The sequence below is a fragment of the Rattus norvegicus genome, chromosome 8, assembly GCF_021556685.1.
Source record: "Rattus norvegicus strain SHRSP/BbbUtx chromosome 8, alternate assembly SHRSP_T2T, whole genome shotgun sequence".
Lineage (NCBI taxonomy): Eukaryota > Metazoa > Chordata > Mammalia > Rodentia > Muridae > Rattus > Rattus norvegicus.
This window is the reverse complement of record NC_141541.1, coordinates 129,268,996-129,295,615: the sequence shown is the minus strand read 5'-3', so window position 1 is coordinate 129,295,615 and position 26,620 is coordinate 129,268,996. Positions and strand designations below refer to the sequence as shown.

Sequence of the window (26,620 nt, the reverse complement as noted above, 5' to 3'; positions counted from 1 at the left end):
ACACACCAGGCCCGACACCCTCACCCTTCATTCACACAGTGTCCAAGGTCCTCTTCGAAAAGAAGCACTTTCTGGCAAAGTTGCCCTGACGGCAGCAGCTGAGAGCTTCTGGTTCCGACTCAGGAGACTCGGGACCTCAGCAAGCCCAGTCCACTCACAGACCAGGTTCCTGCTCCATGCCCCCCTGGATAGCACACAGCAACGGCAGCCTGGCAAGGCCACAGAGGTTGCCCCCTTCTCTGCCCACTGCACTGGACGTAGGGATAGCCGCATGGGGACCATTGGTAAGCTCACTTGTCATAACTCTCAGCTGTCTACCCCAGACCTTCTCTCATGTCCAGGCACATCCCCTCCCCTTGTGTTCCTAACCTTGTAGAAGTAGTCAGGCTACCTTTGTAAGGCTGGGGCTCTCTCAGACCTCACATTGACCTCACTAGAGAGAGGTGGTTCTTGGTGTAGTGTCACACAGCTAGTTGCCCCAGCTTGGGCTTCTGTCTAGAGTCAAAGCAGTGCTCAGGACAGAGCAGGCAGGCTGAGAGGACACAGAGCAGGGTCAGAGAAGGCCCTCTGCCTGGAGCCCTGAGGTGGTGAGGCTATCTGTGCTGCCCAGACCCCATTCTCCAGGATCTTCTCGGCACACTTGTCCGCAGCCTGTCCCTGCCTGGCCAGTCACAGCTCTTGTGCCACCACTTGCGCGTCCTTCCAACCTGGAAAGCTTGTCTAGCTGTGAGGTCACCTGTTTCACGTACCGGAATGCTGAGGTCATGGAAGGGCAGGAAACAATCTGAGAACAAAGTAAACTTGCCAAGGCTGGAAATCGTTTCTATCACGTTGCGCACACTTAGAGAATTGGTGGGCAGAAGTAAACGGGCAGGTTAACATATTCTGGCAGGTTTATTCCTTGATTCTGGTAGTTCTGGGGCCTGTCTATGAGGGCAGATGGAGACAGCCCTAGCAAAGGGTATAACTTGTCACACTGACACGACCCAGCCATCCTGGGTCCCCTTCTTCAGCTCCCTCCTTCTCAGAATCGCCGAGGAGAGAGCAGAAATGGATTCTCTCCCTGGAGACAGCTCACAATAAAGCCAGACCAGAGGCATCTGTTCAGCTGGGGCTGATGGCGCACACCAGGGACTCGGCACTCAGGAGTCTGAGGCAGGAGGATTCATGTTCAAAGGCAGCCTAGGCGTCACAGTAAGATCTAGTCACCCCCAAAATCCGTAAAGACAGAACAATATGAAATAAAACAACTCTCTTGCAATGGTTTTTTGGTACCTGGAAAGGAAAAGATTTATCCATATCACAGCTGTGAACACTCCAGCCTCAAAGCACGGAGCTGAGGGACCAGCAGCCTAGCTGCAGGCAGTCACTCCTGCCCTGTCCTTCAGCCAGTGTCGAGAAGAGCACAGCAGCCCCACACAGCCTGGAATCTGCTGACTAAGGCTGGGTGGCGCCATAGGGAGCCAGGCTTGGTAGGCCTGGTAAAGACAGAGCAGGGAGCAGAGCAATGTCCAGGCCTGGAAATAGGGGTGGGGAGGAGAGGCCCCTCATCGGCCTGGCCTGTGAAGACAGGTGAGCTGCAGTACGGGGTCCCTATAACAATGAGCAGCAGCGTACGTCTACAGCTAATTCTCCCTCAGAGCGCTGCTGATTATGAGTCTCTCTCTCCCAGGAGGTGCACACCCACACGTACCTAGACATGTAGGAACAGTTAGAAAGCCAGTGGGCCCATACCAGATGCACATTCTGAACCCATTCACACCCACAGCTATAAATATTTATGCAACCCACACAACATACTGTCAGGGACAGACACACGTTCAGGCATGTCACAGACAGACACACATACATCACCAAGGCTGGTGACAAGGCTCCTGGACCCCCTCGCCTGCTGTACCATGTCCCATCCCATCTATGCATCATGGGAACAAAGTGAGGGACTCGGGAGACGTTGGTCCTGCTGCCATAGCTCATCTGTCTGCCTGGTATGTGTGGTTTCAGGAGTTCTAATACCCTTCCCCCATGTCCTCAACGAGAAAATTTAACTGATACTTTCCCCCAAAGTACTCAGTGAGCATCCAGTATACTCCAAGCAGTGGTAGCAACATCTGGCAATCTCTGCTCTCCAAGAACTCAGTCTCCCATCACCCTACCCTCCACATCACTTATCTAGAAGTTTCCTTCCCTGTGTCAGGCCTTGTACCTCTGCATAAGGCAAATACTGTAAGGCATGAGCAGTCTATGTGACGTTCTGTGGGGCTGGGAAGCACAAGGTGCTTTAGCTCAGGAAAAAACAGAAGTTCTGGGGCTGAGGGTTCCCTGGAGAAGGGTCTCAGGTAGACTTGTCAGGCAGCCAGCAAGCAAGCACTGGGCGACAGAGTATCTTTCAGTCAGGAATCTTAAAGTTGCAAGTAACAAAGTAGCATTGGGTAAGGGACTGCTGGTGGATGTTCCTTCCGGTCAAGCCAGCTCTGGGGAATTGGGATGAGCCCCAGCCGAGCTTTGGCTGTGGAGAGCAGGTGCTGCAGCCCCAGGGTCTGCTCACTCATTCCTGCTACTCATTTCACTTGTTGAAAAACTGGACCTCACTCCCTCCCCATTTAAATTTCATGCCTCCATTCTGATGATTTTTGCCCGGGTCACATGCCCATCCCCAAACAAATCCCTGTGGTAGTGAAACTATAAAATTGTAATTTGGTCCATGCATTAGTCAGCATCGTATTACAACAGAGCACCTGGATCATTAATGATTAAAGAGAAAAGGGTTATTCTGCCTCAGGTTTAGGAGGCTGCAGCGCAAGAGACATTGCGCTGAGATGCTGGTGGGTGTGTCAGCCGGTAATGGGAGGGGCTGAGCACACTGCTCAACTCATAAGCCACTAAGGGAAAAAAGCAGGGGATGGGGCAGAAAAGAGGCTGACGTCCCATCCCTGATTTTAAAGGCTTGCTACAAGGCCCCACCTTCTCGAGGCTCCACCATGCTAGGACCAAGCATTCAACATGTGGACCTCAGATCCAAACCATTACAGTCTAAGACTGTGCTCTGCTCAACCTGCACCCAGAGCATGGGGCAGGGTGACCTTCCCCAGGGGAAGTGGGAATGGCTTGTTAGATGAGTGAGGGCTCACCTGGCTAGAAGTAAGCTGTGTTAAAGTAAGGAATGGGGCAGAACAGAGAGGTCAGAGTGTGCGGAGAACAGCAAGGCGTGGTGGGTGCTGAGGAGGCAGAGGGTGTGAGATGTCTGGATGCTGCCGAGAAAGTACCATAGGCTGAAGAGGAGCTCAGTCAGGAAAGAACCTGAACAAAAACCAGGAGCCGAGTCTGACCCCAGAACCTGCATTAAAAAGCCAGGCATGGTGCAGTTACAGGTATTATCTAGCTGTTGAAAAGGGAGGAAGGGCGATCAGCCTTGTCTACTTGAGGAGTTCAAAGCCAGAAAAACCTGTCTCAAAAAATGAAGGTGGATGGCACCTGGGAAATGACATGAGGTTGTCTTCTGATTTCCACACTCTGGCACATACATACTCATGGGCATACACACACACACACACACATACACACACACATACACACTCACACACACATACACACTCACACTCACACACTCATACACACATATACACACACTCACACACACATACACACTCACACTCACACACACTCACACTCACACTCACACACTCATACACACATATACACACACTCACACATACATTCACACACACACATACACACTCACACACATATACACACACATACACACATACACTCACACACATACACACACTCACACTCACATACACTCACACACATACACACACTCACACTCACATACACTCACACACACATATACAATCATACACACACTCACACACACATACACACACAAACATACACACACACTCACACACTCACACTCACTCACACACACTCACACACTCAAGCACACACTGACATGTACGTGCACGAAAACACACATCATTTTGATTACATTTCTGTGACGGGCAAAGACACAGAATGTTTTTCATGTATAACCAGCTCTTCTTTTGAGAGAATAACTCAGATCACTCACCCATTTTTTTTTATTGGATTACTTGACTTTGCCAACTTTTTTGTTCCCTGTAGAGTTTGGATATTGGACCCCGTTAGGTGAATGCTGGTCAAGTTCTCCCTGAACCCTGAAGACTATAATTTCATGCGATCTGAGTATTCCCCGGCTATGGGGGCTCTGTTCAGAAAGACCTTGCTTCTGATGATGTCTTCAGTTGTTTCCCCTGTTTTTCTCTCTGATAGTTTCAAAGCTTCAGGTTGTATGTTAAGAGTCCTTGATCCATTTTTAGCTGACCTTTGTACCAGAGGAGAGACAGGGATCTAGTTTCATGCACACGTGGAAACCCAGTTTTCTCAGCAGGATGTGTTAAGGGGCGGCTGCTCACCAACATACGTTTTGTAAAGTCCAGATAAATCTTCAAACTTCAACTCACAGACTGCAAGACCAGAGCTGGGATGGTCCCCCCCTTCCCCCTGCAGGATTGTGCACCTCTGGACTGTCATCTGGCTACAGTGTCTCCAGTGCCTTCAAATCAAACACAAGGGCAGGAAGGTGTGCTCCCGTCTGAGTGAGCTACAGAGAAGGGGGCCCTGGAGGATGGAGAACCTGTGGCTGTTCCCAGAAATATGCAATGCTCACATTCCACAGAAGCCTTCTAAAAGCCTTCCACACACAAGCTTCTGTGGTATGAGGCTGAGGACAGCAGCAAGCCATTCACCGAGAGAGCCTTACTCTCCTCTCCTCGTGGGTGGGCTTAAAGGCAGTCAGCAGGGAACACAAGAGAAATCCCTGTACAGAGTGAACATGGTGCAGAAGCACCAGGTGAGCATCAGGTGTGTAGACAGGGCATTAAGCAGGGTGGGCACGGAACCCCTCCCTCGGGGCCCCCTTCCTCACCAACAAGGCGAGATCTGAGTCACGGCCCCAGGAAGTGAAGGAATGAGCCAACCTCTTCCCAAGGAGAGAAAGGTCGGGTGAAGGAAGAAGTCCAGGAAGATGCCGTAGCTGAACTTCCCCTAACGGAATGAACATGGAGTGCTCCGGACTAGTAGAAGCCGGTGCACCCTGAACCCAAAGACCAGGAGCGAGTATGGTGGAGATAAAGTCACAGACTTATCACATAGCCCTTGAAGGTTTTATATCTTTATGGCCTTTATGGCCAAGAATGGAGTGTCCTCATTGGCTGCCGGGGGCCAGGAAAAGCCACAGAAGCGCCAGGACGGAAGCGGAGATCAGTGAAGAGCTGCAGTGGTTCATCAGTGAGTATGGGATCAGGAAGTGGAAGAAGGGAGAGGCAGTAGTGAACAAAGACTGCTGGTGGTTGGAAACCACTGGGGCAAGCAGCAAGCACGGCCATGCTGTCCCTCAGAGAGAACCACCGTTCCCAGACCCGGGGATTAATTATTTCCTATCTCCCCCTTGTTAAGGGAGATGTCAGCCTGCCTCTCGCCAAGGTCGTTCATGCTGACCACATCTTCCTGGGCAGTAACCCTGCTGCTCTCCGAATGGCTACATGGAGGGGCGTGGGCGGTGCCAGGTGCCTGGTGCCGTCTCAGCACCACGGACAGAACCGCTTTAAGGTACTGGCGGAAACTGTGACTGGAGAAGGCATAGAGGACTGGGGTGAAGCAACAATGGGAGAAGGCCAGGCTCTCTGTCACCTGCAACATATAGTCCAGACGGTGGCTGATCTCACAGTTCCCAAAGACATGCAGATCCAGCAGCGAGTGCAGGAACAAGGTGAGGTTGTACGGGAACCACAGCAGGAAGAAGACTACCACCAGGGCCGCAGCCGTCCTCAGAGCCCGGCCCTGTCCCGGTGGCCTCAGCCTGACCAGAACACAACCGATGCGGGAGTAAAAGAAAATCATGGCCAACAGTGGGAAGAGAAACCCCAGGAGGTTCATCTGGAAGCGCAGGTACAGCTTCCAAATGGTTGCATGTCCGCCAAAATCGGCATAGCAGTGCCACACACCATCTAAGGTCTGGTGGACCTTCACAAAGACCATTTCTGGGACAGAGACAGCCAGGGCTGTGATCCACACCATGACAATGAGAAGCAGGTTCCTGAACCGGGTCTTGGGTCTGTGGAGGGGCTGAGCGTGGACAATCTCCAGGTATTTGTCCAGACTCATGCAGGTGATGAAGAAGATGCCACAGTAAAAGTTAATAGAGTAGAGAGTGCTCACCACCTTGCACAGGAAACTGCCGAAAACCCAATGCCAGGCCACAGAGATGGCCCAGAAGGGCATCGTCACTACAAACAAGAGGTTGGAGACAGCCAGGTTCAGCAGGTACAGCTCAATCATCCGTCGTCGTTGAGGCACAGAGTGGAGCAATACCACCAGGAGAAGGAGGTTGCCGGCCAGGCCCAGCACAAAGATCAGGCTGTAGACCACCGGCAGAAAGACTCTGCCAAAGGACAGGACCTCATCTTTGCTGCAAACCAAGACAGTCACGTCATCCAAGTAGTCATAGTCGTAGATGGAGCTGCCGTTCTCAGGACCGGTGGTGGCGAGAGGCAGGGGAGAAGCGATGGTGGGCATGTCTCGAGTTCTGCAGGAAACAAAAGCCGCAGTGAGGGCCTGAGGAGATGGTTCAGCGGGCAAAGCGCTCGCCGCGCACACATCCTCGGCACCCACACAAAGCTAGAGGCAGAAGGCACAGCTACAATCCTGAAGGAAGAGACAGAGAAGGAAGCATCAGAAGCTCACAGGCCAGCACTAGCTCAGAAGAAACTGACATGAGCCTGTCCTCTGACATCCACACGCACATGCTCACACACACGAACATTTAAACACACACAGACACAGAGATTAGAGAAAAAAGCCTAAACCATGAAAGACTGTATACCCTCAAAACCCTGAGCCAAATAACCCACCTTTCCTCAAGTCGATACCTTTCTTGATGCTGTGACTAAATGCCTGAACTCCCCCTCCCCACCCGACCCCCAGCACACACAGCACAAGCTGAGGTGCAGTGCAGATTGACTCCACTTTTTCACTGGGCAGGTTAGGGGAGCACTGTCTGGCCAGGGCTGTCACCTCTCCAGAGATTTTTAACATGTGGACTGGGATTGTCAGCATGTAGGTGGCCAGGATCTGGCCATTGTTACCTACTGGGTTTCAAATGGCCTGTGCGGTGGCATGGTTGGCATAGGAGTTTCTAGTACATGCTGCTCCAGGAGTGTAGCTCATGCCCAAGCTGAAGCTATTTCCAGACAGTCTCTGCTACGAGAGCAGGGCAGACGCCACTGAGTTCAGAATTGGAATAGGACCATCGACTCAGTCCAGTGCCTGCAAGCTTGGCCCCAGAAAACCACCTGTCTCCTCTGGATCAGAGACAAAAGCATGGAGACAGAGGCAGGCAGAAACATCAAGTCTATAGCCAGCCTGGCCTACACCGCCAGTTCCAGATCACCTAGGCCTACATTTGGTTTAAAAACAAAACAGATTTAAAAAAAAAAAACAGCCAAATGTCTGCCAAATGATGTCCATGTACCCCTGCTCCCCTCTCCAAGACAAGGGCAAGACAGTGCAAAAGATTCCCCCATCTTGTATTCTTGCTGAAGCCATTTTAGGCTTGATTAGAACTTGATCTCCTTGGTGGAGAATCCTGGGGAAACTATACAGCTCTACTCCAGAAGCCCAAGGTCAAGATGCCCCAGATAGCAGCTTATTTTAGCTTGTTAAGCTTGTTAAATTGCTTGATTGTACAGAAGCCCCCTCGTCCAGAGAGCTTATTCTGCCTCCTGTTAAAGAGCTTACTTGCTGGAAGGTCCTCTCCCCACCCCTGTAGCTGCCAAGTGGGTTGAGGTTTTGTTTTTGTACTGTCTATTGTAATGCTAAGTGAAGGGGGGTGGCCATGACCTGGAGTCTGTACCCAGCCCCTGGTTGAGGTTTCCAGAACTTGGAGAAGAGGGAGGAGAGCAGCCATGGAAAAAGAAGACTGTGCAGAAGGGAGAAAGATCACCACCATGGGCTGAGGGCCAAGAGAACAGCCCAGAGGGCTGCCCAGTTGGGATAAGTGCAGCCCAGAGGGCTGCCCAGTTGGGATAAGTGCAGCCCAGCTGGAACATAGTAGATAGTAAGAGATAACTTGGGGTTATTGGAAGTAGATTCGAACAGCATACAGGGTAGGCAGCTGCCCAGCTGTTGTGCTGCCTAAGGCATATTAAAGTATAAAGGCTGTGTGTGTTTTTCATACAGGAATATAAATGGTCTAAGGCAGGGAAGAAGCCCCAGGCTGGGATAAAAAAAAATATTTTTACTACAAAGTAAGATGTCAGGATGTGGGTTTTTGCTTTCAAGTACCCCTTGCTTTGGACATTCAGTGCTATACTCGGGTCCCAATGCCAGCTGGAATAAAGGCATTCCATTGGCTATAAACAATCACCTCAGATCACTGAGGGCTCCCCGTAACCCCATCATAGACCAAGCCCCCAACCATGTAACTCCTCAGGAGGTTTGTAACTTTGTACTCTTCTCCTCCACTCCGTGGTGTCTGGTATGCTATCTCCCAGCCAATCAATGCCACTGGATGTCCACGGGTACCCTGACTTATGACTGCCATTGGTTTATTGGTTCCCAAGGCTCCTCGTTACACCCCGAGTCTTCAGCGCTGCGGCCTGGATTCCTTCTTTGTGTGCCTTGCAAAGTAGGTGTCATTTTTTGAGCAGATCCCCTGGACCATAGTTAAAGCTAGGAAGGAGTCTGGACTCCTCACACTCCTGTCTGTGGGGTCGATGTCAACAGCCGGGCTTGGTCCCATCTGGCCTTACCTGATGCTTGCGGTATCCGGTCTCTGTCACCGGCTAGAGAGCTTGGGTTAGCTGCGAACTGTCTCGTCGTTTTCTCTGCTAATTTTTCCTCTCTTCTCAGAATCCTCTCTCCTTGTTGCCCCAACTCCTCTCTTGCAGGGCTGTGGGACGGGTGCTTCTCTCTGTCTCTGATGAGAGTCTGTCTTCAAGCTTTTGAAAATATACACAAATACATAATCATGTGCAGTGAGCGGTCAGTGCACCATGCAGCCATGCAGCTGCTCCCCAACGATGACTGCACCCTCACCCCGTCCGTCAGCCTCTCTCACGCCTTCTGCAGTCGCTCATCCCTCAGCTCCTGTGAGAATTTTAGAGCGCTCATATGCATACATCTTGTGGGTGGTTCTGTTCTGAAGTTATTTTGAGACTCTGCATGTTGCTGGCCATGGTAGTGGGGTATTATACCCGGGGTGTTGGCTAAACTCAAAGTATGTAGTGGCTGCACTTGTCTACACCCCTCCGGCAGAACACGAGCCTCTCATTTCCGTCTGTCACAGCCAAAAGGGTTTTCTGCTGCTGCTGTTTTGCTTTTGTTTGGAAACCAAACCCCAGCTCTAATAGCCCCGGATGGCCTGGAACTGGCTGTGCAGACCAGGCTCCAGCTCCCTGCCCTCTGTCTTTTTTATATTAGTCATTCTTACCGGAGTGGAGTGACACCACATAGTGGTGGGATTTGCATTTCCCTGATGGTTACTAATGTTAACTTTTGTGGGGATACGGTTGGGTGTGCTACTGACCATGGTGTCTTCCTCTAAGAAATGTCTTTACCCTCTCTTGCCTTTGGCTTGCTTTGCTCTGTTTGCTTTGATTTGTTTTGACTTTGAACTTGCTACGTAGCAGAGGGTGACCTGATCTCCTCCTGTATCCTCCAAGCACTGAGATTGCAGGCACGTGCTATTGTGCCCAGCTAATCATTTGCTCGTTTTAAAACAAGATGGATTGGGGGCAGGTGATGGCTTAAGGCCCTTTATACACTCCCGTATTAATAGATCAATAGTTTGTAAATAATTTCTGATACCCTGTAGGATCCCTGTGGGATTCTGATGAGTCTCTCCTCCGCAGTGTTTGATATAATCCCATCCCTGCCTGTCTCTGTTTTTGGCCTGTGCGTTTGATGTCTTATCTAGAAAGCTTCCACACATGTATACCTATGTACCACTATATACTGAAACATGAAAATAGCATCAGCTATAACATAAATAAAGTGAAAAGGTTGTGCTCAGTTCTGTACTGAATTACACACATGCACACACATACACACACACACACACACACACACACACAAACATACAACAGGCACATACCACACACAGGCATACCATACACACACCTTACATACACACATCTACACACAGGAACATCTCTCTCTCTCTCTCACACACACACACACACACACACACACACACACACACACTAGAGAGAGGGGGGGAGAGAGGGAGAGGGAGAGGGAGAGGGAGAGGGAGAGAGGTGGGGTGAGCTGCTTCCTTACTCCCTGCCCCATGTTGTCTGTCAGAAAGTGATGTGCTTAGTCAAGAGGATAACCCTCCTTCTTAGATGAAGAAGGCTCTTCGGTCAAGGATATAGAATTAACTTCACTCCCTGTTAGAACCCAAGGGTAGGGGCTCAGCGGTTAAAAGCACTGACTGCTCGTCCAAGGGTCCTGAGTTCAAATCCCAGCTACTACATGGTGGCTCACAGCCATCTGCAATGAGCTCTGATGTTCTCCTCTGGTGTGTCTGAAGACAGCTACTGTTTACTCACATACCTGAAATAAATAGACCCCAAGGGTAGGGACCTTTATGTTCAATACATTGCATTGTTCTTTTGGGGAAGAGAGGGGGAAAGAGACAAAAACATGGTCCAGTGGGAGTTGTGTTGAGCTCCTACAGAAGGGCCCATAGGCTGGTGGTGGTAATGCATCATAAGGTATAAAATACATACCAGTTCCTGTTGAACTTCTGTGTTTTGTTTCCTGTTCCCCAGTTCAACTAGTGCCAGCTTGCATGCTTACCTATGCCTTTAAATGGATGGGAGTCTCACTTCGTAAGAGGTTGACGGTTGCATCAATCCTCCTGCCTCAGCTCTCACCAACACACCCTGGCATGCCTCGGGTCTGTGAGGGTTTATGTGCTTTTTCACCTGACTCACGCATGTTGCAATGTCTTCCCTGGCTATTTCTGGTACGAAGATTGTTTTTACTTTGTAAGAATTTTTGGAGGAGCTGTTGGCTCAGGAGGCCCACATGGGACTTTTTGAGCATCTACGAGGTTGGGTAGAATAAACTGGTCTGGGAGCCTTACTCCTCCCATGGAACGCTGGAGAACTCCCTCCCAGTCCGCCTCTGCCCCACCCTTGGGCTCCTATCTAGTAGCATGGGGACCAGATGTTGGGGAAGTCCAATGCATGTCCGGGAAGTTTTCTCTAGGCCCCAGCTATCTCCTGGCCAGCCTCAAAGGTGGCTCTGCTTCTGCTGTGGGTGAGAGGTGGCCCCCGTCCCTCTCCTGTGCATCTGGCCTCTCCTGGCCCTGAGCACCTCCCATCCCTGGTCAGGAGTTGAGCTGAGGAGGGGGTTCAGATGAGGAGAACCCTTCTGAGGCTCAGGACTTGTCAATCAGGATGCCAATAACAACCGCCTCCTAGCTGTTCTCTGAGCCTCCAGCCCTGGCCTTGGCTTTGACCTAATTTCTCAACGTCCCTGACTTTTGCTTTAGCAAATACACAACCTAACAGATGTTTAGATCAAAGTCAGAGTCAGCAGCTTTTGTCTGGTCCAAGCCACTTCTGAAGGTCTCCCTCCCCCTAGGGCACTCTGGGAAGCTCTCCAGGTCCTCTGAAGCAACAGGCCTCTACCAACACTCCCATCAGCACCTACCAGGTGAGTCAGCAGCCTTGCCCCTGTGCACAGCGTGGATGGGTAGCACGTGCCTTCCTGGCCTCTGTGCAGTCCTGTAACTCACAAGAAGGGCCAGGCTGGTCATTTTCACTCCCCCTTACACTCTTTCGGCTTCTCCATTAAGACCTTAAGGAGGAGTCGTTTACACCTTAGTGTAAGTCTGCAGGTGGTGAAGATGATCCTGCAGGGGAAGTTTTGGGGGCATCTGGAGAATCACTTAGGGGCTTCAGTTGGTCAGGATGCAATACCAGCTGTCAAGATCAACTCCAGCTAAGCTTCCCTGTCAGAGAGCTAGGGGCACGGAGGCAGATGCACTACCGGTAGGACAATAATGACTTGCTTAGCAGGAGTGTTTGGTCTTCTGTACTGTGTGGGTGTGGCGGTATATGTGGCTTCAAGACAGAACTCAGGAGGTTGAGGGAGGAGGATCAGAAGTTCAGCCATACAGCGAGTGTAAGGTGAGACTCAGATGCATTGACCCCTATCTCAAATAAAAATAAAATAAAATAAAATAAAACCTCCAGAAACAAAATCAAACAAACACACCATTTCATCCTTGCAGCACGTGGCCTTGTGGGCCATGATAGATGACCTGAGAATGCTGGAACTTCCTCACAGGATGCGCAAAGGCTATCACAGTGACTTCCATGTTCCAGAGAGTGAAGGAGGCACGATGAGGTAACACCCAGATCCTGAAGCCTCCAGTGAGCTGGATGGGACTGGAAACCCAAGGGGGAAATGCCGTCCCTTAGCCTGAGGTCCCCTTCCAACAGACTAAGCTTAAATTTGAAGGGCATGGCTCTCACAGTGGAGCTCCACCCCTGAGCAACTTAGGCAGGCGGAGGCAGCCCCTGCAGGTGTACAACAGGCATATGGATTTGACAGGCAGTCTGTGAGCGCTAGCACAGTAACCAGCACTGCAGTCAGGGATAGGAGACACCAGAAATGTGGCAGATGCCACAACTGGGGTTTCTCTATGCTTGGATACCCCCACACGCAACTCAGGTTGCCTGTCGAACCTTTACTGAGTCATGGATTCAAGCCCCAGAGTTCCTGTCAGGCACCCCTCCTCCTCCTACCACCAGACACCAGCTAAGAGCTGAGTAGGTGGGTCCCCCAAAGGGCTAAACTCGACCCATCCCAGTAGGGTGTGCTGGGGAATTATGCAACCCATGAAATGTGCAAACTGTTCAAATAAACAAGATGAGCTTCGGGAATGTAAAAGTAGCTGATCTGATCAATTCTAACGGCAGCGGCTCTGCTGGCTTGCCCAGGACCAAGGAACCAAGCTATGATTTAAGCACATTACAAAGCCATCCCTCCCTGCACACCCCTGCCCAGTCCCCAGCACTCACACAGGGTACTCCTGGCCTGCTTTCCTTCACCCTCTGGATACAGAGCTGGCCCCTCCTAAGTCTGGGGGCTGGAAGTGCAGCAGCTGTGTCTCCAGGGCTCCTCAGTGCAGGACTGGAGAGAATGACATCAGATAACGACAGGATTTAAATGGTGTGGCCACCTCTTCTCCTCCCTCTCCACTCATCTTTTCCTTTCTGATCTTGTGTCCTCCCAGGCACAGCCGGGCCAACTCTGTGAGCATGTCCATCTCAGTACCAGAACCTCAACCTACTCAGCCCTCCCCCAGGAGGCTCCCCGATTGTTTTGGGATCCCCAAGCCCAAAGGCCACTCTAGCTCAGCTTCAGGCGGCCCCTCTAGCTCTTGGCACACTGTTGTTGCATTCTTGACATCATTCTGGGCACAGGAGACATTGGGACAGCCCTAGCTACACACGGAGAGGCTGTGCCAGGCACCAGACACTTGTCTCTAAGGTCCTGGGGGCAGTATTGGGCTCTCTCCTTCCTCCGTCCATCAAGGGCGTGAGAAACCATCAGTCACTATATTCTGTCAGCACTTGTAACACCACCCAACAATTAATTACACAGGCTTACTACAGGTCACAGTCTGTTCCCATGACTTCTCTCTTGCATTCATTCACCATGGCAAGTGCAGTGTCATCTCTACGAGGAGACCAGACACTGGAGAAGCCAAGGGAGTTGTCAAAGTCACTCAGCCAAACCTAGCTGAGCTGAGACTCACTCCTGGAGTCTGTGAAAAGACAGTATGGGGAGTCGGATGGAAGCAAGAAGGAACTGGGTAGTAAACAGCTCCTGATTAAGCAGCCTCACTGGGAGGTGGTTCAAGGGCTGATGGTTCCCGGGTGGAAAAACAAACCCAACACCCATGGGGCATAGCAAAGGCAACTGCTGCTTCTGACTTGACGAGTAAGGAAGCGGGTACAGGATGATTCATGCAGGGTCAGGGGTTTGGTGGGTGTGGAGGGGTGCTCTGGAAACTTCAGGCCCAGCCAGCCTACAGGGAAAAGCCAGGACCCCACCAGTCAGCTTCACTGTGCGACATAGTTGGCTGGTATAGTTCAGCGTGCAGTCAATCCTGGGCCCTAACGAGAGTGTCTCAGAAAGGGATTGCAAGCCTTAGTTATCGCCCCTTCGAGCGGCCTCCAGAGGCCTCCCTTATGACCTCTGATTCAAACATGAGGCATTAAGACCTGCCAGAACTGCCTCAAGGAATGAACAGAGATGGAGGTGACATCCCCAAGGACACACAGCAAGGACATTGTAAGACGTAGTGTCAGAACCCTGCTGCTGCCCCTGCAATAGCCCTTCCCCTCACAGACAGCACAGGCTCCTACTGAGACGCTGCCAGTCAGCCCCTAGCTAAAGGACTTCCAGGTTCCAGGACCTCTCAGCTGGGGAGGTGAGCTGACACCAATGGGGCACTGGTGGGCACACATCCTGCCTCCAGCCCCCTTTCCTGCCTTCTGCCTGGAAATCCAAAGTCCCGACAGCAGCAGACTTGTGCTATCATCAAACCTCCCCCATCCTCAGAACCAGACAGGAAGCGACCCCGCTTCTGCAACAGGGGCTCTGGTTTCCTCAAAGTCACGCTGTTGTCTGTCTGTCCATTGAGTTAATGGCTCTTCCAATAACCTCCATGTCCCCTTAAGCCCACATTGAAGAGCTTTCACGGTAAGCCTGGCTGTGCAAGGTCTACTCACACAGATTTAGACAAATCTGATAACAATAACCCTTCTTGATGTTTCCATGGGGCTAGGCACTCCCCAAGGCCCTTCCATATTCTGCCCTGGCCTTCCTGCCTGGATCATTACCCTTGTGGGCTATGCCCCTAACTTATCTGTTGACTGAAGCAAAGTCTTGCTCACAGTGTAAGCTGCCCTCGCACTTGCTGCACTCTCATTTCTGTATCCCAAGCACTGGCGTTACAGATGTGCACGGCCCAACCTCTCCTCTTCTAACATGTTCTTTCTTTTAATTTTATGTATCTGAATATTTTGCCTGGTTGGATGGATGTGTACCTCATGTGTGCCTGAGGGCCACAGAGGCCATAAGAGGGTACCAGATCCTCCCCAGGAACTATAGTCACGGACAGTAGTGAGCTACCGGGAAGTGCCTCTAACCACTAAGCCATCTACCCCTCCAGCCTGAAAATGTCAAGTGTCAAATTTCTAAACCAGTGAAAGACCCTGTCTCAAAAAAACCTAAAGAATGACACCAAGGTTGACCTCTGGCCTCCACAGGCACATGCACACACAGATAAATAGAAATAAAATGTTCAGTGCAGAATGAATGCACTATATAGACACAAGAAAAGTTGGAGATGCTCCACACTCCTCCCTGACAAATATGGCTCTTGGGACAGTTCAGCATGTCCTGTCTGTCTTCTTGCCCATAGACCTGTCTGCAGCCACAGTTGGTCTAGGAAGGAGCTGCTTAACCAGTCCCCAGCATGATAGGACCTCTCCACCCACCCAAGCTCCCTGAGTCTGAATTCCTCAGGGGTTCCTGGCTTTGGCAAAATGTCCGTGGTGCTGATAATCTCTGAGGGAGCAGCCATGCTCCCAGCACAGCTCTCAGCGCCAGAGAGCAGGTACTCACAGGCACTCCAGCCTCTTCCCTGCTTCCTCTTTTTATTAATACCTCCCCCATTGTCATTGTGACAAGTTTAAAACACATCACCTCTATCATCCTTAGAGACAGATAAGAAGTACTTTCTAGCATGGCTACCCAATCCTCTGAGGCATAGATTTCTCACCTGGAAAAGACCTCGCCTGGGGCTGCTGAGCCGTGCAAGCCTCTTACCTTCTGTTCAAACCTGAGCTTCATGTCAGGACCCCAAAGATTATCTAGTGAGTCACTGGACCCCCTTACCCTCCCTCTTCCAGTGCCACACTGGGAAATGGCAGCTGAGACTGGCTCAGTAGGACTGTCAAGACCTAGGCTCAAACTGCAGCAAGAAGACAGAGTAGATCACAGTCCTGGGTGGAAGGCCCTGGACCCCCTCTGAGACCTGACCCTGAGAACTCACAATGCAGGATCCCAAAGAAGAGGTGGGGGAGCTCTCCCTGGGGTGGAAATTGCCCCATGCCTCCCTCCTCCAGTACCCAGACCAGGGTCCTGGGACCACAGTAGCCACAGAGCAGCCCCACCCACCCCAAGGGCTGCCAGACCTACTACAGCCAGAAGCTCTTGCCTGGGGACGTCCACCGGAGTCTGAGAGGACCCAGTGGCTGCTGCCTCTTCTTCAGAGTGAATGTGAATCTCAGGACACACATCCTGGTTTCCTGGGGTTAGGGAACTATGCTTTTCCCTGGTAAGTCCTCCCATCCGCTGCAGCGAGCCAAGCTCTAATGACTTCCACCCCAGGAAGGAGTGCCCCAAGAAAAGTCCAATAACCCTGGGAAGCACAGCGCTCAACTTCCCAGCAGTGAGCCAAGCACAGTAACTCAACCTTGCAGCTTGTGTGCAACTTCCTGAGCACCTAGCTGGTCTTCCCAGCTCTACCCAGCATTCAGCTTTGTCCATCCGCCGGCTCCTCAGCGGGATTCCCCACTGTGCTGTGTCTATGTGCCCGACAGTCAGCAAAGTGGTAGCTTCATCTCCTAGGCTCCCCGCACCACCCCTCCTTTCCCTCTCCCACCACCTCAAGATGATTCTGCTACCTGTTGTGCTGTCTGCTCCCTCAACCAGCTGGGGAACTCTCCTGCAATGAATGGAAGACTGAATGAGTGAATGAATGAATGAATGAATGAGTGTGGGCGGGTGTGATGTGCTGCTGGCTATACACTCAGCAGTCTGCGGCTGACTCCTGTCTCTTGTGGTCCAGGCCACCAAGCCATGTGTCAGTGCTCTGTTTGGTAAATGCTTTGCCTCCAAAGGAGCCATAACACTGTAGTGCTGGGGTGACTGCCCTGTTGCTTACTCAGAGCTGGCCGTGCACCACCTTAGAGGTGACTGATGTCTTGGTTGGTTGGTTGGTTGGTTGGTAGGCCGGTTGGTCAGTCGTCCAGACAGTGTCACATAGCCAAAGAAGGCCTCCTGTTTCCAACTCGCTGACACTGGGTATATGTGTGCGCCACCAAACCATACGTATGCTGTTTTAGAGAACGAGTTTCACTTTGTAGTGTGCTGACCTTGGACTTGCTCTGTAGCTCAGGCTGCCTTTTGAATTTGCCATCCCTGAAGTGATAGGCCCACGTCAGCACCGTAGCTTTGGCCCTTCAGAAGAGAAGTGGATGTGAACTTAGGTACTTGTCTTTCTCTTGGGTCCACAGACCACCGGACTGGAGGGCAAGATCTGATGGTTTTTCCTCTCAGAGGAGTAACACCAGTTATCAGAGAATAAGACTCAGGGAGTGTTCTACAAGAGCCCAGAGCCTGCTTCCCTCCCAGAGAACAGTTAAATTTCTAGGGCCTGAGGCCCTTCCTCATCCACCCCTCTCTTTGCTTATTTTGAAACTGTTTTAGAAAGGGTATCCTTGTGTAGAAGTCAGCTAGCTTTCCTCAATGCTGGTGTCATATAATCACAGCAGAGAGAGCTAATGCCTGTGAATGAACGATGACCTGATAGGTGTCACGGTTTGGATATGGTTTCACATGTCTTAAATACTTACATTCTGGAATTTTAGTACCCAGGATGGCTGTTCGAAGGAGAAGGAGGGACCTTAAGAGATGTGCCTCAAGGGACACAATGACCTCAGAGGGGTTAGTGTTGGAGAGTCTCAAGCATGGGTTGTTACTAAAAGAGTTCAGTTGTCTGGGCTGTTGCTCTTGCTTCCTGCCTGGCCACTGATATGCTGTCAATATTGTAATGCCATCTGCCTGGAGGCCTCTCACCAGAGTGGGTCAGATGCTGGCCCCACACACTTGACCCTCCAGAACACAAGCTAAGTCAACTTATTTCCTTTAAAAATAGTGTGTGTGTGTGTGTGTGTGTGTGTGTGTGTGTGTGTGTGTGTGTGCGCTCATATGAGCATGTGTGCAGATGAGGTCAGAGGACAACTTGTGAGACTGTTTTATCCTACCATCATGTGGGTTCCAGAGGTCAGAATTGATCTCTCTATAAAAAGATATAGAGAGGGGAGATATGTTCTATGGAGGTGGAGGTGTATGAGGTATAGGGAAAGAGGGTGCCTCAGCGGGCTCATGCTGAGGCGTCTCTTCCCCCTGAGAGACCAGTCACGCGTCGGTATAGTATAGCGTTTATTAAGGGCATAGGGAGGGAAGTTAAGAGGGTAGTAGGGCAGAGAAAGGCAGAGAGAGAGACACAGAGAGAGACAGAGACAGAGACAGAGACTGACAGAGACAGAGAGAAGAGGAGAAGTAGAAGAATAGGTGTCGGCCATGAGCACGCGTAGAGAAATGGGGGAAGGGAATGGGGAGAGAGGGGGGGAAGGGAAGTCAAGAGCAAGAGAACGAGAGCACAAGAGACTGAAGAGGTCCTTTTTATAGCGTCAGGCACACCTGGCTGTTGCCAGGTAACTGTGGGTGGAGCTTAGACAGAATGCTAACAAGAATCATGTTGTCAAGTTTGGTGGCAAGCATCCTTACCCGTCGAGCCTTCCCGCTGGCCATCAACCTCTGTATTGGCCACTGGTATTTTGTTAGAAATACCAAAATGAAATGGACTAATGAACACATTTGATTCTGATTTCACCAACCATCCTATCAATGGCTGAGGATCTAAACCAGGATCCCACCTGGCCTTTCTTGAGTCTCCTTAGTCCCTCCATCCTAGAGCAGCACCATGATCTTGCCGTGTCATGTCTAGCCTTGGTGGTTGTTTTTTTCTTTTTCTTTTTTTCGGAGCTGGGGACCGAACCCAGGGCCTTGTGCTTGCTAGGCAAGCGCTCTACCACTGAGCTAAATCCCCAACCCCAGCCTTGGTGGTTTTAAAGAACGCTGGCCAGGTCTTCTGGAGAACTTTATGTTCCCATAATGACTTAGAAGTGGAGTGGGCTCTCCTCTTTTTGTGCAGATTATAGACTGGGTCATTTCTTTGTTTCTGTGACTATCACAACTTATCTCGTTGGCCCAGCTGTCTCCACCCCTGTTTAAATATCTCAACACATCTGCATCCTGTCCAGCTGAGTGATGGCCAGCAGCTGTCATCTAGCCTGTGTGTCACTCCCCAGCTGTGGAACCTCAAATGATACAGTCTCTGGAGTGTAGAAAAGGTGACTGGTGAAGCTCACAGCTTTGCATGGGCAGCCAAGTTTCCATGGAACTCACCAAAGCACCTTCCCAGCAGGACTGGCCTTTCCCTGAAACTGGTGGGCAAGGGAGTCAGGGAGGAAAAGTCAGGCCATCACGGGGCTCAGACACCAGCCACACTGAAAACCCATAAGAAACTGGAGGGAACTAGCTAAGGAACTCTGGCCTGGATGAACACCTAACATTACAGTTAGAAGGTCAGTCACCTGGCTAGGAGGCTCGGGAAGAAGGGACGACCTCTTGGAAGGCAGATGTACCTTAGCAATGCTATAAAGGCGGGAGGAACAATTAGTCTTTTAAGGAGATACCAGACCCCTCCTTCCAGAATCCCCACCTCCCTAACCGTCCTTCCTAGCTGTAGCATCACGAGGTTCAGTGGGGTGTTCTCACCCTTCTGAGGTGCCAGCTTTCTGAGGTCATTCTGTCTCCTTCAGGCTGGCTGAAACCTATGTAGGCTTTCTCCACACTCTTTCCTAACGCTCCCTCCCGCCAGCGTCTGACCCCTGTGCTGATCTAACGGAGTGGAGGGAATGACCTGACCTTTTCTCTTCCCCCTTCCTCCTCTTCAGGCAGCCACTGACATTTACAGCTTACCTGCCCTGGGCAGTTCATTTTAAACTCTAATAAAATCGTCCATGCGCTCCCATGTGACTTGCACTAAAATGCTTTTATTAATGAAACCAAGAACCCCTCCAGAAAGCCCCGAATTTCCCCATATCAGCTTCCTTTGTCCTCGAGCCATGCATCTCCTTCCAGTGCCACCAGCCTCAGGCCCTGAGTCCTTTGCTTCCATCATCCTCTGCCAGGCCTCCGGAGTGATGATGACCAGGAAGTCTACATGGACAGCTGGCAGCATTTCCCCAAATTCCTTCGGCACTGAGAGGAAGTGTTCTCCGCCCCAGAGATGGTCACCAGCTGTTCTACACCAACCATAACAAGACCAGCCAGTGAGTCCAAAATGGAGCTCAGAGGCAAGGCGTGTGGGCGTGGGCGTGGGCTTCATTCTAGAGGCATTCTGGAGACACCCTGCTCCTTTCTCTCCTCTGCAGAGCCCAGAGTGTAAGCCCAGGAACCTTTGGCTGTAGCCTACCTTCAGGTTTCCCAGCTCTAGCCCCTCCCTCCCACCTCCTAAACCCTCCAGGTCTTCCCGACCCCACGTTCAGATTCCTCTCCATGTGTAGGGCAGCCAAACTATTATTCAGGTATAGACGACTCCCTACTAGGCTACAAGTAGCTTCTAGTCAGGGGCCTTTTTCTGCACAGCATGCCTGGCCCTGTCCCCACCACGGGGCAATCCGCAATCTGCAATCTGCAACAGCTTGCCCGCATTCAGCAAGCGAGTGCCTGGCCCAGCAACCCTGCTTGGGCCTGCCTCATCCTCTGTCTCTCTCTCTCTCTCCTTTTCCCTTCTTCTTCACAAAGCATGTGAGGATCATCTTGTCTTCCTCCACTCTGGGCTCCTAAACTCACACCTGCCCTGCAATAAAAGACACTGAGTGAGCACCCACCTTTACTCACACTTTGATGAGATGTCCGCTGGCTACACAGTGGCCCTCTCTGGCCTTCCAACCTGTGTCGTCAGCACATCCAGTCACAGTGGAGCTCTGGACTGTAGGAAGAAAGGACTTGCTTCCTCTGAGGGAAGGATGTATAACCCTTCCCACAATCCTCAGTCTCTTGTCTTGGTTTGATTTTTTTTTTTTAATTTGCTTACCAAAATATCTCCCGGGACTTGGGAGATGGCTCAGTAGGTAAAGCGCTTGCCTTGCAGGGCTCAGAAGGGCCTGAGTTTGATACCTGAAACCTAGGTTTAAAAGATAAACACGTGACACATGCTCAAGGGAGGCAGTCGCCAACTCACATGCAGGCCCAGGCACAGTGCTGGCCTCTCCTGCGGCTGGCCGGCCTAGTCTAATGGCGGAGTCTCAGGCCTAGTCTAATGGCGGAGTCTCAGGCAAATGGGAGACCCTGCCTCAAAATAAGGTGAATGCTGTTCCTGTTGTACACACATGCACATGCTCGCAAGTGCCAGCAAAATCCCTTAGTGGGCACTCTGTGGTAGAGCTCTTGGGATAGGCTGTGCGTCTCTGGAGAGTGTGGTACCAGGGATCACAGAGAGAAAGTCACACCACACTCACCACACCCTCCACTCTCCCTCTCTCTGTGACTGTTTTGTTTAGTTCTTTGTTTCCCCCTCTTCCCAGATCTCCTACCTCAGGTCTTGTTCACTCCTCTAAGACAGAGAACGTCCTGCTTGCTCTCTTGAAGATCCAGCTGCCTGGCCCAGCAGGATGCACACCTATAAACCCTGAGGGAGGACTAGGAGTTATCCTCAGCTACGTAGCAAAGGCTAGCCTGGACCGGCCCACAGAGAAAAAAAACATGGTGGAGGGGAAGAGGGCTGGAAAGATAAGAGAGCTTGTTGCTCTTCCAGAGGACCTGAGTTTAGTTCCCAGCGCCCATAGCTGGTGGCTCACAGACCCCAGGTGCAGAGGATCCAATGCCCTCTTCTGAGTTCCTTGGGCATGGGCACTCATTTATCTGGACACTCGCAAACACATATAGTTAAGAATAAAATTACAAATATTTAACAACAAACAAACGTAAAAACAAGTAGTAGACATTCCAAAGTCACACCCTGGCTTGGGCTCTGAGAATCTGTCTTTGGCAGCTGGCTGCTCTCCTGCATGGTGAGACTCCTAGGCAGACTGACACAGCGGTGGCAACCAGTGGCTGCCAGCTCTCAGCTGCCAATTTCTTTGCTTTGAACTGTTTTCAATTCTCCCAAGGCCAATGCCCAGAGGAACCGAAGACATTGGTTGCTAATGAACCACTGAGAAAAAGATAAGGTCTTCACCTCCTCACCCACTGTCCACATAAAACAGCTCCCCCTCAAGGAGTCAAATATGAGTTACGGTATCTCAGGACCATGGATTCTGGATTCGTCTTGCCCCAGAAACAGTTTTATGAACTGTTACAGAACAAAGGAAGTCATAAAACAAGGCACGTTTCAAACAGGTTAGTAGAGACATCAGGTAGGCCTGCTACTTCAGAGTGGGGGAAATCTCACCGTGGGTCTCATATTCTCGCTGGTAACATTCTTAGCTATTATGCTAGTGAAAGCTAGAGGGTCTGTTCAGTTAAAACATTTCAAAAGGATTAACCTGACAATCACAAAGATCGCAGGTCAGATGCTAGGAGGGCTGAGAACAGCCCAAGATAAGTTGGTTCTCGATCTGCAACATTCCAACTCTCCATTAAGTTCTGATCCCCAAGGGCCTGTCATGGGCCAGAGCCCAGATAAAAATAAGGAACAGCCCAGTAATTGGGCTGGAGGCACTACTTTAAGGATCCATGTAGGCCCCCTGTCTGCTCTGTTCTCAGCTCCATTTTAAAAGGAAGAAAATTACAGAGACCTAAGATCATGCAGATTACAGGACTTGGATCTGGACCTGACTACTCTAAGCCTCACCCTCAGCCTCCACCCAGTTGATTGTCGGCACCCCATGCTCTGAATCCAAACATGTATCCTCTCCCTGTGCCTCTGCACATTTTGTTCATGTATGGAACCTCCAGGCTGACGTTGGGGGGCTATCACTCCACCATTCTCATCCAGGTTCATTGATGAAGGTCTCCCACTGGAGCCCAAGCTCCCTGATGCAGGAAAGCCATCTAGCCAGCTTGCTCCTGGGAGCCTGTCTCTGCTTTCTGAGTGGAAACCTCAGTGGTTTCTACTGTAACCAAATACCCGAGAAGAAGTGACTTAGAGGAGTCTGGGCTCAGGGAGGCACAGTGGCAGGAGCCAGAAGTCTCAGTGTGGTAACAATCATGAAAGAGAGAGTGGACAAGAAGTAGAACCCAGCTATCAAACCTCAGGGTCTAACCCCACTGAGGTTCCACCTCGTCTCCAAAACAGAGCCTCCAGCTGGAGTCTGAGCATGACATTAAAGGAACCTGTAGGAACATTTCACGTTCAAACCACCCTGCAGCTCAGGTCGTACCCCATCAAACACGGTTCCTCACGTTACCACTGAAGCACCCCTAAAGGAGTCAGTTGAGGAAACATCCTGACCCCTTCCATGCCAAGTGGGTTGCAGGAGCCGCTCTAGGGGGCTCTACCCGGGTCACGTGCTTCACGGGAAACGTAGAGCAGGGCAAGGAAACGTACTCGATAGGGAAAGCTGCGTCTGCACAGTGGACAGGCTGCTGGGAGCTGGGGCCTGGGTGCGGTCTCGGAGTCTGGCAAACGGCAGAGGACATGACAGCTATGAAGCCTCAGGGGCGGTTTAGCCTGACTCATTTTTCTAGAAAATACAACCTCGGGGAGTTGAAGGGTTCTTGGCGTTTCACAGGGCTCTGAAGCACTTGTCCAGTTGAAGGACCCCACCACGAATCGCACTTAACCACCCGGCTGGCTTCATCTGCCCCCTGGTTTTAGAGGTCCGGGAATCTGGCGCTGAAGGCTGCAGACACTACAGCACTACACGGATGGACGGACATATGGATGGACAGACGGGACCGGAGGACGAGAACAAGGAGGGGAGGCGGCCTGCTTCATCCGCTGCGGGAAATGCTTTTGATGCCCCCTCCCCCACTCCCACCCGCCCCGGTACTGGCACACCTGGAAAAAAGAAATGTTCCCCTGCGTTCCAGAACACACACCACTGTTTTCACATTTGCAGAGTTGGCTGTGACTCTTCCCCTACTTTCATAAGCCTCTTCTGCGTAGTGACCGAAGTTTTGAAACTCTGCCCAGGGGCATATCCAGGAATGAGTGAGGGTGGACATGATCTCTGGACTTGATTTCAAGATTCTTTGTGCTTACTGTCAGCCTGTCAGGCTTACGGGGAGTGTCAAGCGGGGCTACAGGATCCCGGAGAACTCCCTAAGGTCAAGGTGGCTCCCCTCTCCTAACCAGCTATGGACCAGCTATGTGATACGCTGTCACAGCACCTGTGGTGTGTGCCACTGTTTGAACGTTCCTCTAGCCAACATGTGACATCTTGAAACTTAAACACTCAAATCTACCTAACCCCAGCTTATGAAAGAATAGTAGTAAAATGACAGCTTGATGTTAGCCCCCAATGAGATGTGATAATAAAAACATGCCTGTCTATGCCCCACCTTAAGTCATCAAGTAGGCAGCCAGTTCCCTTCACACAAAAGAGAGTCAGCCTTTGCACAGTCTTGCTGTCCCTGGGGCTGTAGAGACATCTTGGACAGTGAAGTACTCGCCACACAAGCACAAACATCTGAGTGAGGGTTCCCAACACTCAGGTAAAAAGACAAGTGTGGTGGTGGTGCTTGTAATCTTAGCTTTTGAAACAGGCTCTCACTGTTCTAGGATCCTTGGAAGTCAGTAGCCAAAACCGAGCTCCAGGTGGATATAGGGACACTCCATCCTCCATCCTCCTCTCTCTCTCTCTCTCTCTCTCTCTCTCTCTCTCTCTCTCTCTCACACACACACACACACACACACACACACACACACACACACACAGAAGTTATTTAACCCTCTCTGTCTACCTCCCCAGCGACATCATGACTAACTTTAATTCTTGGATTGTGTTAGTTACTCCTCCTTCAGAATGAAGAACTGAGGCACAGAGACAAAGGGGATTTGAACTAGGATATGACAGAACCAGGTCTTCAACCAAAAACATCTCATGATCAAGCTTGTGTGTCTGACTACTGGCTTTACGGTCCCCCTGAGGCCGCCTGTCCCCATGGTCAGCACTACTGGTGTGTCTTAGAGATTTCCCGCCCATGTGTTATAGGGACTTCTGGGTCTCTTCAAAGAAATGAATTCAATAGAATGACATAGGTAGCTTCAAGCAAAATTTTACTAAGCAAAGTGAACACCCCGAAGAGAGATTGGAGTAAGTTTCCCCAGGGTAGGGAGCTTACCCGAGGGGTTCTGCATTGTGAATTTATTTACTTTGTTTATTTAATGGTACTCGGGTACTCAATCTGCATGTACACCTTCATGCCAGAAGAGGGCATCAGATCCCCATATAGACAGATAGATGGTTGTGGTAGAAACCATGTGGTTTCTGGGAATTGAACCCAGGACTTCTGGAAGAGCATTTAGTGCTCTGAACCACTGAGCCATCTCTCCAGCCCCTTTGCATTGTGAATTTTAAAGACTTTTTAAAGAGCGTTTGTGGAACAGGTAGCATATCCAGGAAGGCTAGCCTTGAGCACCTACTCTGCCTTTACCTCCCAAGATCTAGGGTGCATGCAGGCTTGTAGCACTGCTCTCAAGGCTCCCATGACAGCCGACATCTCAGATGGACCTCAAGAAAGTACCCTCCCAATTCACGGATCAGGTCTCTCTTTTAGGGTATTTCTTCCCATAATCCTCTAGAGAAGCCTCCAGGAGGAAGAAGTCAAAACCACAACCTAAATGACACAGTGAAGTCGAGCTCTTCTGAGTCACAAGGGTGGGATAACGCTGGTGGGAACACCCCACCTGCAGCCTCCACGGTGTTTACCCACAGGAGGTTATGTGAGCATCGGGAGGCTGCCAATGCACAGCCACAGCCTGGCTTCCGCAGAGCTCACTGCTTGGAGATTGCTCGTGGTATGTGGCTGACCATCACAGCTGTCTGTTGGCTGGGACAGTGAGGCTGTGCCATAAAGGCTGGCGTCAGTGTTTACAACCGACTGGCAGGTTGCACAAACGGAAATCAGGACTTGCTTCCTGCTGGAGCAGCTCATTTGAAACGTCATCCTCACTGAGGGACACGGCCCTTCCCAGACGAGGGCTTCTGGAAGGGAGAATTGTGTCTTGCTTTTCTGTGGTACTCTAAGTCCACACCGGCCCATTGGATGTGCTGAGGCCTCAGGAAGTGTCTGGGATCTTGCTGATTAACAAGAGTCTGGCATTGTGTTCATCATCGATGGGTCTCCAGTGGCTCAGGGCAAGGGAAACAAGTTGGAAGTGACAGGAAAATCTGGATCCACACCTGACAGGCAAAAGGTCTGCAGTCCTCATCACTCCTTCAGTTGGCATATGACCCCACACTTTGTCAGCACCAAAGTGGAACTTCATGTCCCGTCAACAGACATCACCCATGACTTCCTGGAAAATCTTTGTTTCCCAGAACTACTGGTATATCATGAATTTAAAACACCAGTAAGCATACACAGGGCTGGGAGATGGCTCGGTGGGTAAAGTGCTTTCTGAACAAGCATGAAGGTCTGAGTTCATATTGCCAGCAGTCGTAAAAAGAGCTGGGTGCTGGGGCCCTGAGGGAGGGAGGATTCA

The 26,620-nt window shown here is 50.9% G+C and overlaps 2 protein-coding genes across 26 annotated transcripts; one reads left to right on the top strand and one right to left on the bottom strand.

Moving 5' to 3' along the window:
• LOC148004392 (uncharacterized) lies at positions 1-25,298 on the top strand. Of its 11 annotated transcripts, none has more exons than XR_015628144.1 (6): positions 30-284; positions 11,674-11,745; positions 12,326-12,441; positions 20,157-20,297; positions 22,140-22,368; positions 23,791-24,472. XR_015628144.1 is itself a non-coding variant. In XM_087564229.1 (4 exons), the coding sequence occupies exons 1-4, from the start codon at positions 177-179 to the stop codon at positions 13,542-13,544; spliced, it is 507 nt and encodes a 168-aa protein (XP_087420355.1). In that variant the 5' UTR covers positions 3-176; the 3' UTR covers positions 13,545-13,717. The 11 variants fall into 11 exon arrangements, 2 of the variants coding, with proteins under 2 accessions (XP_087420355.1, XP_087420357.1); XR_015628142.1 differs by having other exon boundaries at positions 23,703-24,472; XR_015628145.1 differs by lacking the exons at positions 22,140-22,368; positions 23,791-24,472 and adding an exon at positions 21,555-21,946 and having other exon boundaries at positions 1-284.
• On the bottom strand, positions 4,045-16,401 carry Ackr2 (atypical chemokine receptor 2). Of its 15 annotated transcripts, none has more exons than XM_087560229.1 (6): positions 16,291-16,401; positions 13,119-13,230; positions 12,310-12,482; positions 11,743-11,816; positions 8,832-9,020; positions 4,060-6,607 (listed from the first exon to the last, which is right to left on the bottom strand). In XM_087560229.1, exon 6 carries the CDS (start codon positions 6,595-6,597, stop codon positions 5,449-5,451), a length of 1,149 nt encoding a protein of 382 aa, XP_087416355.1. In that variant the 5' UTR covers positions 6,598-6,607; positions 8,832-9,020; positions 11,743-11,816; positions 12,310-12,482; positions 13,119-13,230; positions 16,291-16,401; the 3' UTR covers positions 4,060-5,448.
• Positions 25,299-26,620: the final 1,322 nt, after the last annotated feature.

Coding starts and splice junctions, on each gene's coding strand:
- LOC148004392 (XM_087564229.1), top strand. CDS start 177: ATGCCCCCCTGGATAGCACACAGCAACGGCAGCCTGGCAAGGCCACAG. Junction 285..11,673: donor TAGCCGCATGGGGACCATTG/GTAAGCTCACTT, acceptor CCCTCCCCCTAG/GGCACTCTGGGAAGCTCTCC. Junction 12,442..13,333: donor AGTGAAGGAGGCACGATGAG/GTAACACCCAGA, acceptor GTGTCCTCCCAG/GCACAGCCGGGCCAACTCTG.
- Ackr2 (XM_087560229.1), bottom strand. CDS start 6,597: ATGCCCACCATCGCTTCTCCCCTGCCTCTCGCCACCACCGGTCCTGAG.